The 14555-nt window shown below is 39.2% G+C and overlaps 1 protein-coding gene across 1 annotated transcript in view; it reads left to right on the plus strand.

Moving 5' to 3' along the window:
- The first annotated feature begins 889 nt into the window (after positions 1 to 889).
- ACP3 (acid phosphatase 3) overlaps positions 890 to 14555 on the plus strand; it is a 163142-nt gene continuing 149476 nt past the window's right edge. Inside the window, 1 exon segment of the mRNA XM_087915863.1 lies at positions 890 to 1348. Coding sequence (XP_087771989.1) covers positions 890 to 1348 — 459 coding nt within the window.

Consider the following 14555-nt stretch of genomic DNA (forward strand, 5'->3'; position numbering starts at 1 on the left):
AGGTTGTGCTCTACTTTGTCGAATGCCTTGCTGAAGTCTAAGTATACTATGTCCAAGTTTTTCACCTGTCTATTAATTTTGTCACTATGTTGAAGAATGAAATAAGATTGGTTTGGCATGATCTGTTTTTACCAAACCCATGCTGACTTCTAGTTATTACTTTACTTCTTTCTAGATGTTGGCAGATATTTTTTTATTATCTTTTCCAGTATCTTCCTGGGTATTAATGTTAGGCTGATTGGTCTGTAGTTTTCTGGCTCTGTTTCCCCCCACTTTTTTTGAAGATGGGAACCACATCAGCTCTTTTCCAGTCCTCTGGTACTTCCCTGGTACTCCAGGAGTTTTGAAAGATGTGGTACAGATGACATCTGACAACTGGTTTAAAACTCTGAGATGTAATCTGTCAGATCTCGGTGATTTGTATTCATTAAGATCAGATAGGTGTTCTCTTACTTTTTGTTGTTGTTGCTTACTGTAACATTTATTTCTAATCTGTTATGTATTTGAAGAGCCATCACTGGCCACAGCCACGAGCAGACCAACTATATAAAGGGCTGCCATGATTTTTCCAGTGCTCAGTCCTAGGAGAAAATAAAACAATTGACAGTTGTGCTGGTGTCCTGAGTCTCATTCCCGCAACATAACACTGGCAATAAGGATGGGATACTGAGACAAAGGGAACCATGGTGACCGATGAACACTGGCAATGCATCGAGGAGAAATGGCCAGAAACAACACACCACCCGCGCCATTCAGTCCAGCAACCAAAGACTGGGAATCATACATCAACCGATTCCTCGTGTTCCTTGAAGGGAGCAACCTCCATAATATATCTGCACACAGGAAGAGAGCTGTCTTCCTCACCCATTGCAGGCCCATGGTATTCAAGATGGCCAAAGCATTAGCAACACCCACCGATGTGAAAACAATGGCCTGGTCAGACCTGGAAAGAATACTGAGGGCTCACTACACACCAACCGTCTTCTGCCTCATCAAAAGACATGAATTTTATCGGCACAATCAAAACGAAGGAGAGATCATCGGCGATTTCATTGCAACACTGAGGGACATTGTCGGGGTGTGCAAATTCTTAAATATGGATGAAGCCATGAAAGACCAAGTGGTCCTGGGGATGAGGTATCTCACATTACAGGGTCGATTACTAACAAAACCCAAAATAATGCTCCAAGAAGCAATAGACGAAGCTACAACAGCAGAAGCCACACAGAAATCAGTGGCTGCCATGCGGAAAATGAACAAAGCGTCAATGGAGAACCAAAAAAACACCACCACAACTCACCATAAGGACATTGAGTCCCCATCAGAAGACAATGAGGAAGAAGAAGGGGTAAATCAACTCCATTCGGAACAGGGCAGAAGAGACCAGAACGGAAAAAGGAAGGAATTTCGTTGTGCCGGTTGCAAGGGGAACTATTCACATTCCGAGTGCTGTTTTCTAGATGCAATCTGCAAACATTGTGAACAGTGGGGACATATTGCTAGGGCATTCTGAGCAAGGAAAAATGGCCCTAGACAAAGATGGAACACCCCCCCCCCCTTGAGAGTGGGAGAAACAAACAGGGAGCCACTGGAACCAAGACAACAGAAAAAGGCAAGGGAAAGAGACAAACAATGGAAGAGATGAAACACACCAAATGGTGACCATTGGACACTCCAACATGACAAATGCCAGGAAAGTATATGTCCAGGTCACCATAGAAGGCCAGCCGTGCCAGATGGAAGTGGACTCAGGCTCGTACTTATCAATGGTATCGTGGGACACCATAAAAATACTGCTACCAGACATAAGCTGGGAAGGACCCGAAAGACAAACACTAACGCTGAAAGACTACCAGGGAAACAAAATTCCCATAGTAGGTACTGGACAATTCAAAGTAAAATTCAAAAAATACACCAGAGTCCTTCCGCTAACCATAGTCAACTGAAATTGACTCAGTCTATTGGGTCTCAAGTGGTTTGCACCATTAAGAATCGAAGTCACTGGGATAAACAGCATCACAGAGGCATAGTGGGAAGAGGACCTGATGGAAGAATTCCGGGACATGTTTGATGGAGAACTGGGCAAGTACCAGGATCCCCAATTTCTTTTAGTCTAAAAGCAAACATAACCTCTATAAGATTAAATGTGAGGCAGGTTACTTTTGCACTAAAACCAAAAATTGATGAGTAATTGGATAAGCTCATCACACAAGGGATTTTAGAACCAATTGACCAATTGCGTAAAGTGGGAAACCCCAATTGTGACACCAATTAAACCAGATGGGTCAGTATGCATCTGCAGGGACTACAAAACAACCCTTAACCACACGCTCCAACAAAGCGCATATCCAGTTCCAGTGGTTCAGCATATATTACATTCCCTGGGGGGGGGGGGGAATCTTCACAAAACTAGACCTCACACAGGCGTACCAACAGTTGCCCATTGACCCCAAAACAGCAGAAGCCCAGACAATCATGATGCACAGGGGGGCATTCAAATGAAACAGACTACAATTTGGTGTCAGCGTCGCCCCAGGGGTGTTCCAGAGTTTAATGGAATGCCTATTGCAAGGGATAAAAGGGGTGGTACCATACTTTGATGATGCCCTGGTATCAGCCAAGGACAAAGAACAACTACAAGACTGCCTAAGGGAAGTCCTAACCAAATTCAAGGACACGGGACTAAAGGTAAAAAAAGAGAAGTGCCAGTTAGCCACCGGCAAAGTTAAATTCCTAGGATATCTGATAGACAGTGAAGGGATCCACCCCACACAAAATAAAGTCAGAGCAATCAAAGAAGCCCCCAGACCCACAAATAAAACTGATCTGCAAGCTTTCTTAGGACTCATTAACTTTTACAATATATTCCTACCACAGAAAGCAACCATTGCAGAACCACTACACAGGTTGCTTTACAAGAAAGCAACCTGGGTCTAGGGGTAATGGGATGAAATGGCATTCCAAGAAATAAAAAAAATAATCACATCAGACCGTGTACTAATACAATACAGTGAAACACTTCCAATGACACTAACCTGCGATGCATCACCTTTCGGCGTCAGCACTATACTTGGCCATGTATTACCAGATGGAAAAGAGCACCCATAGCTTTCTATTCAAAGACTCTGTCAAAGCCAGAGTGGAACTACAGCCAACTAGACAAAGAGGCATTGGCCGCTGTCACCGGAATAAAATGTTTCCATGAATATATCTATGGGAGAACTTTCACACTAGTCACCGACTACAAGCCACTCCTGGGTATCATCGCAGTAAGCAAAGCTACACCTAACATACTGTCACCATGAATGATGCGGTGGTTGGAATTTTTGGCTGCCTATAACTACAATCTAACCTATCGACCCAGAAAGGAGATAAATCATGCTGACGCGCTTAGCCATTGCCCTCCAGCTGACATAGAAGACAACCCAGCACCAACCATATCAACCCTTCAAATAGAGACATTAGAAAACCTACCCATAACAGCAGCAGACATCGCTAGGGAAACAGCTAAAGACAAAACCCTGGCGCAAATTTTAAATTGCATAGGAAAAGGAGGGCCAGAAACTGAGAGTGACAAAACTGCCAAACCATTCCGGAATAGACAAACAGAACTCTCAATGCTGAAAGGGTGCGTACTATGGGAGGATCGGGTGGTCATACTGAACATTTTAAGGAAACGCATACTAGAATTGTTACATGAGGGGCACCCGGGTATTGTAAAAATGAAACCCCTGGCATGGAGTTATGTATGGTGGCCAGGGATGGATAAGGAAATAGGGGACTGGGTGGCAATGTGTAAACGCTGCAAGGAATCTAGGCCAACACCCACCACAGCACCAAAACACGAATGGAAAACACCAAGGGGACCGTGGTCAAGATTACACATTGATTTTGCAGGCCCAACAAAAGGACACACATTTTTAATAGTTGTAGATGCTTACTCCAAATGGCTAGAGGTAAGCATCATGCACTCCACCACAACAGAGGCCATCATTAGACAGCTCAGAAACTTTTTTCAACACATAGATTGCTGGATCTAATAGTATCTGACAACGGGCCACAATTCATGGCAACAACATTCAAGCGGTTCCTAGTACAACATGGGATAAGGTATGCACTGACAGCGCCGGAACACCTAGCCACAAATGGACGGGCAGAGCTCATGGTACATTACATAAAGGAAACATTACAAAAGCTGGAGCCTGGGGACACACAAGAAAAGATAGATAAGCTGGACTTCCGGTTTGAGCTTCTTCAGCGACAGACTGCAACCTCGTCTCTCCGAGGCGTTGATCCATGCTCGCTGCTGGAGCACCCCGAGCTGGCTGGTTTTGGGGCTAAGCCACCCTGTAGAGGTGGTGAAGAGGGGGGAGACTGCCTGCAGGGTTGAGGAGAGCCGCATCTCTCTTCCCCAGCTGGCCCTTACTCCCTTTCCCGAAGGCGGTTGTAGCGATAGTCAGAAATGGCCACCACAAAGAAGAACTCAAACGGAAAAGAATGTGCAGGAGGAAGATAAGAAGAGAAAGTTTTGGTTGACCGGGTCAAACAGCAAAAGCAACAAATAAGGTACCCTGGAATTTAAACTTAACAACATTGTTCCCAAAGAAAATTTTGAAGCGGCGAAGGAGAGAGAGAAGGGAAAGGATTAGTTTTTTTTCTTCCCTTCCTTATACTGACAGCTAAGAGACTTAAGCAAGAACTGAAAAAAAAATCCACTTTGACATTAATAGGCATCTAAGCTGAAAATAAAAGTCAAAGGGATAAATAAAGATTTCTGGACATTTAAAAGTTTTTAAGAGCTGGAAAGGAGAAAAAAAAAGAATAGAAGGGCAGGATCTGGAAAAATGGAGGAGACTGCCTGGAATTAAGGAATGGAACTGTTAATTAAAAGAAACTTACAGTGAAATTTTAACAAGATTCCTCAAAGATACATTTTAATGTAAACTTGGTAACAAAATAATAGAACCCCAGGAAGAGAAAGCGGAAAAAAGAAGCAAGTAGAAACAGCCTTGGATTATTTGGATTACTTGGTGATTTTTGGTTTTTGCATCTAGATGACTAAAATTAACTGGGTGATTGTTTAAAAGTTTTTTAAATGGTATCACACTTAGAAGAACTGAAAACGGAACTTAAAAAATGGAAAGAAGATGCACAAGAAGGGAGATCTTTTGGCTTCATGTTTCAATTCTTAGAAATGGAGGTCTGGAACTATGAGAAGCAACAAGAAACGCTTGCAGAACAAGAAGATTGGGACAAAGAAGAAGCCATCTTTAATGATCAAATAATTTTAAGTGGGGGGAAAAAAGAAAAGGGGGGAAAGAGAGTGAAAGGTTTAAGATTAGAAAAAACAACCAAAAGGAAGAAAAACTATTTGAAAGATAAGTATAATATTAGAAAGCAACAGAAGAGGGGATTACAGATGAGAGAGTTAGAAGTAGAGAGACGAGGGGGTAAAAAGGGGAGGGAGAAGAAGAGGGGGAAGAAGGCAAGGAAAAGAAGTTGTAAAAGACAAAAACAAGAAATGGAGAAACAGGGAAAATATATAAGGATTGTAACCATAAGTTTGTTTAGAGATAATGGGTGAAAATTTAATTGTAAAAGAGATTCTGCAAAGGTACGTAAGATAGCTTTGTTATATTACAAATAGAAATAACTTTAGAAAATATGATGATGGATAAAATATTTATTGTAATGCAATGGGATGTTTGTTAATAAATAAATGAATTAAAATGGCTGAGAGAATTAAAAGGGAACATTTTTAATTATTAGTAATGATTTATAAAAATATAAGTGAGAAATATGGAAAAAAAAGAATCAACTATGGAAAGTTTATAAGTGTTCCCAAGGAAGTAGGATATTTAATTGAAAAGAAATGTTAAAGATTTAAGATTTTAATGTATATTAATGATAGAATTGAATTGGAATGGAATGTGTGCTTTATTCACACACACACACACACATACATGTATATAATTTTTTTTCTTTTTAAGAATATAGTGTGTATTTTAAGAATGTACCAAGCAGAATTCGATTGGAAGTTATGTATTATATTGAATGTTATAATCTTAAAGCTATACATTGAAGCTTAAATAAGAACTTGAATGGATAAAATTAAAGGATAAAAAGGAGTCATACTCTAATTGGGAAAAAATTGTTTAATAAGAAAAGATAATGTGAAATTGTAACAGGACAGACAAAAGTATAAATATAATGATTTGAATTGAGATAATCAAAACAAAGTTGAGAAAATTAGAAGAGGGGAAAAACTATGTAGAAAATATAAAATGGTAATAAGATATGGAATAGAATATAAAAATGAGCATGAAATTGAGTTTTGTGTCTGTATGAAGAAGTGATAACCTGGCACACTTCCGGCTTGTGGCGCTTCAGTGCAGGCAGGAATCCGCAACTGTGCGCAGTCCCTGCCTGTGTTCACTGCCTGAGTGCCCGAGCCATTTGGCTTCAGGGGCTAAGCCACCTTTGTAGAAGGTGGTGAAGACTGGGGGTTCTGGCAGGGATGAGAGACATCGCATCTCTCTTCCCTAGCCAGCTAAATCTCCCTCTCCGAAGGCAGCTGAGTGGCGGTCTGTAATGGCCGCCACATAGAAGAGCTCAGCCAGAAAAAGAAAGTGCTGGAGGAGTTGTGAAGAAGTGAAAGTGATTTTGCTGACGGGACAAAGGAACAGTGAAAGTATCCTGGTATTTAACACCTATTAAAGACACATTGTTCCCAGACTGAGTAAGCAGCAAATGGATATTAAAGGGAAATCTTTTTTTCTTTTCACTCTCCTTCCAAACGGAACAGCTTTGAGAGAAATCAGAAAACCCGCATTGAAGGTATGCTAAATGCTAAAGACTATGCTAATGCCAAAGGGATATGGATTTCTAAATATTTAAATAAATTTTTTTCTTTTGCTGTGAGTGGGAAGGGAGAGGGAAAAAATTGAAGTAGAATTTGAAAATAAGGAGCAGACTGCCTAGAATTTTAAAGAGCCATTTGAACATTAATAAGACTTCAAAAAGACATATTTTAATTGGAATTTTGTGATTTAATAGCAACCCCAGAAAAAGAAATGGAAGAAGGGAAAAAGTGCTAAAAGAAATAGTCTATCTGGATTGTTTGGTGACTTTGGATCTTTTGGGAAATCTTTTTTCTTTGTTTAAAAACACTCAGGTGGTTGTTTTGGGAGAAGTTTTTCCTCTTTATAATGGCATCATCCTTGGATGAATCTAAAACTGAATATCCAAAATATAAAAAGGAAGAACAAGACTGGAAAGATACTTTGGACATTCTTTTTCAATCTCTAGAAATGGCAGTGCGTTCCTATGGAGAATTGATTGCGCAGCAGGATAATTGGGACAAAGAAGAAACCATCTTTGATGAACATGTGATCCTATTTGGGGAGGAGAAGAAAGAGGAAAAAAAGGAAAAAGGGATTTTAAAACCTAAAAAAACAACCAAAAAGATAAAAATGAGTTGAAAGGTGGATATAAGGTTAGAAAACAACAGAAAGGGGGAAAGCAGAAGAAGAAAAGGGAGGTGGAGAGACAAAGGGGTAAAAGGGTAAGGAAAAGAATAAGCAAGGGAGAAAGGAAGGGGTGAGAAGTCTCAACGATGGGAAGCAAGATTTAAAGAAACAAAATTTATTTAGAGACAATGGGTAAATCTAATTGAAAAAGGATTCTGTAAGGTACATAAGATTGTGTTATTATAGGCATTTTTAGAATAAAATGTTTAAGATATAAATGAATATTAATATGTATGATTAAAATGGTAATGACAGCTATATTATATATTTATAAATTTGTTTCTTTGTTATTGTTGTTCTTTCTTTTTTTTTCTTTTTCTCTCTATATAATATATTGTGTAACTTTAGGATGTGCTAAACAGAATCCCAATACAAGTTATGTGTGATATTAAGTATTATTAGGTTAGGGGAAAGAGTTAAAGGCATCATACTCCAATCAGTGTACAGGAGAGGTTTTGTTTAAAGAGAAAAGATGAATGGATAGTTGAGAACAGACAAAGAATGACAAGTGTTATGATTTGAACTGAGATGAGATAAGTATAATAAAACTAAGAGAGTTAAAAAAAGGAAGAAGCTATATAGAAAATGGAAAACGGTAATAAGATATGGAATGATATATAAAAGGAACATGATTTTTGAAGTGGTGTCTGTACGATGAGTTTTAACCCGGGATCAAGCAACTTTCAGAAAAGATGTTTCATGTTTTTATGTTTTATGTCTTGTCTGTTTTTGTATTGGAAGAGAATAATGAAAATGTATAAGACAGATGGATATAAAAAATGTATACAATCTAAAGTTAAAGAGATATAATTTGAATAAATAGAAGGAAAGGAAGTAATAAAGAGAAGTTCGGGATAAGATATGAAGATGAACAGATAAGGTAAATATATATATTAAATTGTGTTTGTATGGAAATGTGATAACTTGGAATAATTCTGTCTTTAAATAAGATGTTGTATTGTTTTTTTAGAAAAAGATTTCTTATGTCATCATATTCTATGTTTTGTTTGTATATTGTTTTGTAAAATCAATAAAATTTGTTTAAAAAAAAAGAAGTGATAACCTGGGACAATGCTATTTTCAAAAAAGATGTTTTATTTGTATTTTGTTTTTGTGAAAACTCAAATAAAATTTTCAAAAAAGAAAAAGAAAAGATAGATAAGCTACTAAGCATTCAGCACATGACACCCAGTGCCACAACAAACAAAAGTCCAGCAGAGTTACTAATGGGGAGGAAACTAAGATCAAACCTAGACAGACTACATCCCACATATAGCCCAGAAAAACCAGCATACTCCTCCAGTAATTGCCGCACATTTCAAACAGGGGACCAGTATATGCAAAAAATCTCATGGGGGAACCATTGTGGATACTAGCAAAAGTGATCCAGATAACTGGGCCCCGTTCATGCAGGGTAGACACTGATGATGGGAGGAGGCACATAGACCAGCTCAGATCTAGAGCCACTGTTAGGTATAACATAGGTCACCTAACGAAGTTTGGGTAAAATAATATATATAAGCTATGATTGTTAGTTTAAGTGTGTGTCACTTTAAATGCAAAGCATGTAATTTTGGGTGTGGTGTGAAACCACCATAAGAGGGAGCAAGACAACCTGATTGATTGCTGACGATTCCCTGACGGTTTGCTGGCAATTACTGACAATTACTGGATTGGATTACATTGATGGTTTGTTAGCTGTGTTTTCCCCTACTGAAGAGTTGCTGAAGGAAGAGAGGAGTTTTTGAGTTCTTCATATTTCTCTACTGCGAGGAGATATATCACCGGACTGACATTTGTAAGTTTACTGACCTCTCTTTTTCGACACTGGAATTTGCAACTGAATAATCCCTGGACGGACTGAACTAAGTGAATGATATATGGACTGTTTTGACTATGCTTTAACTCTTGCTGGAATAAAACTATTTAATTAGTACTGTGCCTCTGTTTACTGAGTGTAAGCTACAAAAAAACGATATCTCACATATTCTGCCTGCCTGCCTGACTGCCCTGCAGATCTTGCTAGGGTGTATCCCTTACAGCCACAAAGGGAAACCCAAACAGACCCACGGAAGAGGGGGGAGACCCCTCAAACAAACATAGCAAACCCAGGGAAGAAGGGGGAGACCCCTCAAAAATGACCATAGAAGAGAGGGACAAAACAGACAAAACGCAAGTAGAAAGGGAGGGGGAGACCCTCCACAAACTAGAGAAATAACAAACCCTGACAACTATGCAATGACCAATATTAACACTAGCCTTGGTCAGGAAACGCAAACACGTACCTGAGGCCGGGGAAGAAGGCAGGTTGGGGATAGAGGAACAGGTCCAGAAGGATAGCGGGAAAGCAGTCCCTGGCAGGACCAGCCAGGCCAACTCAACCAGCCAGGAAATTCCTGGCAGGAGAGGCATGGCCGACTCAACCTTCCAGGATGTTCCAAGAAGAAGGACGGGAGGAACAACAGACCCATCCAAACAGTCCAGAGGCCAACCCACAACTGAGTTGCACAGGTCCAGGAGAAACATAAAAGTCCCACCTACGTATGTGATTACATACGGTAGGCAAGGCTCAGATTGGTTGGACTGGACCAGGTGGGGAGGGGTGTTATGTATTACCTGTAATTGGTCGGTCCATGGTGGTGGGAAATTTGAAGAGCCTCACTGACCACAGCCGCGAGCAGCCCAACTATAAAAAGGGCTGCCACAGTTTCTCTGGTGCTCAGTCCTAGGAGGAAATAAAACAATTGACAGTCATGCTGATGTCCTAATGGACTATGTAGATTGGACTATTGTTTCTTTTTGCATGAAGACCGATGCGAAGAATGAGTTAAGCAACTCTGCTTTCTCTCTGCTGCCTGTTACTTCCTTGCCATCTTCTCTCTTCAGTGGACCGACTGTTTCCTTGATTTTTTTCTTGTTATTTATATCTTGGAAGAAACTTGTTTTTATCTTTGACTTTTGTTGCAAGTCTTTGTTCATTCTAAGCCTTTGATTTCATGACTTCATTTCTATCAGGCTATCTGCTGATATTCTGCCTTAGTTGTCTGTCCCTGTTTCCATTTTTTGTTCTTGTCCTTGTTGTCTTTCAATTGGTCAGAGAGATCTTCGTGCAACCATGCTGGTTTCTCCTTGGATTTCTTGTTTTTCTTTCTCATTAGTATTGTGCTAGTGTGGGCTTTTATGATCATATTTTTCAGAGTTTTCCAAGATTCTTGAGTTGTTTTTCCCTTTAGAATTTTCATCCAAGGAATCTTTCCCAAGTTTTCTCTGAGCTTGTTAAAATCAGCTCTTTTAAAGTCTAGGACTCTGGTATCATTGTGTTCTATTGCTTGTGATTGCATTATGTTGAATTTTAGTGTGACATGGTCATTTTCACACAAGGTTCTTGCAGTTTCAACTACCTTTATCACTTATTCTCTGTAAGAATTAAGTCTAGTATGGCTGTTCCTCTAATTTTCTCTCTACCTTTTGGACAACAAGTTGTCAACTAGATTGGTCAGGAACTTATTCAATTTCTCACTTGGTGAGGAATTAGTCTTCAGGAATTGATTTCAGGGTAATTGAAGCCTCACATTACTACTGTAGTGTTTCCTACATATGTTTGTTAGTGGGTTGATAAAAAAGTACATCTAATTTTTCTGCTTTGTTGGGAGGGTCTGTAGTATACACCTATGTCAATGTTATTCTTTTTTTTTCTTTTATATTGACCCATATGTTTTTTAGGAGGCTTTTGTCTTTGGATCGGTGCATTTCTGTAGCAATGTAGTGGTCTTTTACATACAGTGCAACGCCAACTCCTCTTTTATGGGGTCTGCCTTTTTTTTTAACAGTTTGTATCCTTCTATCAGTATGTTCCAGTCATGGGTTTCCAGTGTCTGCATGTAGGAGGTGGAATTCATCTATAGATACCCTGTGATCTTTGCTTGGCATTGTTTATCTCAGGTGGAAAATTACTTATATATTTAAAAAAAAGAATGAAGGAAACAATTTAGATTTTTCTCTTTTAGTCCAATTTAAGCAATGACAGTAGCACTACCATTACAGGTAGTCCTCTACTTATGACCACAATTGAGCCTTTATGTTGTTGAGAAATTTGTTGAGTGAACTTTGCCCCATTTTATGACTTTTTGGCCACATTTATTAACTGAATCACTGCAATTGTTAAATTAGTACATGGTTGTTAAATGAATCTGGTTTCCACATTGACTTGGCTTGTCAGAAGGTTGCAAAAGGTGTTCAGGTGACTCCAGGACACTCCAATTCTCATAAATGTGAATCAGTTGTCAAGCATACGAATGTAAATCACATGACCTTGGGGATGCTACAATGTTTATAAGTGTGAGAAATACTTGAAGTCATTTTTTCAGTGAAGTTGTAACTTTGAACGGTCACTAAATGAAAAGTTGTATGTCAAGGAATTATTACCTTATTAATAAGGTTATTTCCTCTCTGGCTTTCAATCAATGAAAACATAATTTCATTGTGAAATTAGACTATATATATATATAAAAACCCTATAATCCCTTGATTTGGGTTGGGGTCAAGGCAACAGGGTAGAGCTGAGCATCTACTGGCCTGCTGCCCTTTCTGATGCTTATGAGAAGTTCGCATGATGGAACTAATAGAAGCAATTAAGAGACAAAAAAATGGAAAAACACCAGGCCCTTATAGTCTACCAGCGGAACTTTACAAAGGTTTGCAAAGTATACCTATGCTGGAAGGATTCAATGAAGTACTGTTAGATCCGAAAGTACCAAACTCATGGACAGAAGTATATTTTACGCTCATACCAAAAGAGGACTCAGGAGTTACAACAGGAGTTCACAGATGGATATTTGTACATAGATATTTCCATTTTAAACCTATCTACAGTAGAATGTTCAGGGATACATACTACATACTAAACAGTACCTAGTATAAATCCACAAGTTATATCCTGAGTTTCTTTCTCTCACCTTTTTGCAATGATGAACTGCTGCCTATTTCTTATATTGTCTTTTTTGGTGACACCTGAACCATCTTCTTTGTTCACAGGTTTCTTGTGTCCTCCCTTATCAATTTTGGCCCCTTGAAGTTCAGGTTGTTTATTCCCATAAAGCCCCAGAAAATTGAACTATTAACAGAATCAGAGTGTATATGATCAAAAGTTAGCTTTAGGGAGAAGGAAAGGGTTATAAATGGGAAGAGGTAGGATTAGAGTTAACATCAGCATGTAACACCGACTACTGCTTTAGAGCAGGAACAAATTACACTGATAGCCAACTCCCAGCTTATTGTATATGAACCCCACACCACATTTTCCTGCTTCAACTCAAAACTACAGTTTTCTAACCTAAGCTGTCTTCAGAGTAACGGGTTTCCAACACTTGGTTCTATTCTTGTAATAGCTCTGACTGGTTGCAATGCTCAACATGCCCCTTCTGCTCCATCCTGGGCTGTTTTAAGGAAGCTGTTCTTTGCTGTTGACAATTGCTTGCATTTTTTTTTAACAATAGTCATGTGGTTGATCCAACAATGGCCTATTAAGTCAATGCACTATCTTTAACTTTAGGCACTCATACTGCATTCAACCCCAACACTGTACAGCGAAACTTCAGTTCCCTTCATTTTTCCATTCACATCTTTGAGACAGATATGACTTGGCTCCATTACAAACTCAATACGTTCTCTTTACAGGTTGATTTAAGAAACAAACAGGGACAGCACAGAAGTCAAATAGGCTAGCCCAGGGGTGGGATTCTCCCGGTTCAGACCAGTTTGGGCAAACCTCTTGTTCCAATGATCATCTGGCTCTGAACCAGTTCTTTCCAATGAGCAGGTGGACCACCCCTGCTCTTTCTTGTGCTTTATGTCTTTTTATTAGAGCACAGTTAATCTGTGTGGCAAAGTGGTTTGCCACACCTCGGCTGTTTTCTTCAGCTGCAGTTGAAAAGTATTAGGCTTTTTAAAATGTGGAGCATGTGCACATGCAAAATGTGCACTCACCGAACCGGTTGTTATACCGGTTGAATCTCACCCCATGCCTACAGCATGGAATTTCCTTCAGAATCAAGTCTGTCATCAGTTTGAATGACTTCAGATTGGTATACTTCCCAAGTCCAGCAGAGTCCTCACAGAGTTATTTCAGCAGAGAAAATTGGATGAGGAAGGAATTGCTATCCTACTTTTGAGCTCTGGAAGAAAGATGAATATAAATCTCACAAATAATGCTTGCCATTTCATTGAATTAAATTACTACCATATGCTACTGTCATTCTACAAATTATACCCCCAACCTGCTTCAAAGTTTGTGCCACTAAAATACTGTGGTCAAATGAACAGGTAAAAATGTGATTGCAGGGAAGAATTCCTTTCTAAGTAAGACTGGAGTTTATGCACAGACAGAAGTAAGGTGCTTTGAATAGCAGTTTTGATAGCAACAAGGAAATAAAAAATTTACAAACAATCTAGGCAAAGAAAGTTTGGAAAGGTCATCCCTGGGCTGTTTAATATGACAAACAACCCCTTCCCTCAATATGATTTGTAGTGGAATGATTCAGTCTATGTGGCAAAGATTGGAGATGTCAATGCCTTTGTCTAGAAACTTCTCACCCTGTCCCTATCTTTTGCTTTGGGCTAGCAGCTTAGTACTTCTCATTGCTACCATCTGCCTTCCATGAGGACAAGGAGGAAATGTGCGAAAGTGGTGCCTCAGTACGTGTATCACTGGATGTGTAAATGTTATAACTTTGCTAGGCCAGGAAGCCTCAGTAAATCTGACTTTCGTATCATGGCATGAATATATATTTTTCTTTTGTCTGTATTGTATAAATCAAATTACTTCTTGAAACTGCAAACTCTTTCCCTGCCTCATGCTAAACTTTCATTTCATTTCACTGGAGATGCTGCCCTCTGAACTCCTGGCCTTTCTCTCAATGAACTGAATGAATTAAATTCTTTAGAAGTTAACTAGTTCATGAGGATTTATCAAATAACATTCATTTGTAGGTTTTTCAAATGCACAAATCTGTTTAATAGCCTATAGTT

The sequence above is a fragment of the Pseudonaja textilis genome, chromosome Z, assembly GCF_049901715.1.
Source record: "Pseudonaja textilis isolate UNSWEBS1 chromosome Z, rPseTex1.2, whole genome shotgun sequence".
Taxonomy (NCBI): domain Eukaryota; kingdom Metazoa; phylum Chordata; class Lepidosauria; order Squamata; family Elapidae; genus Pseudonaja; species Pseudonaja textilis.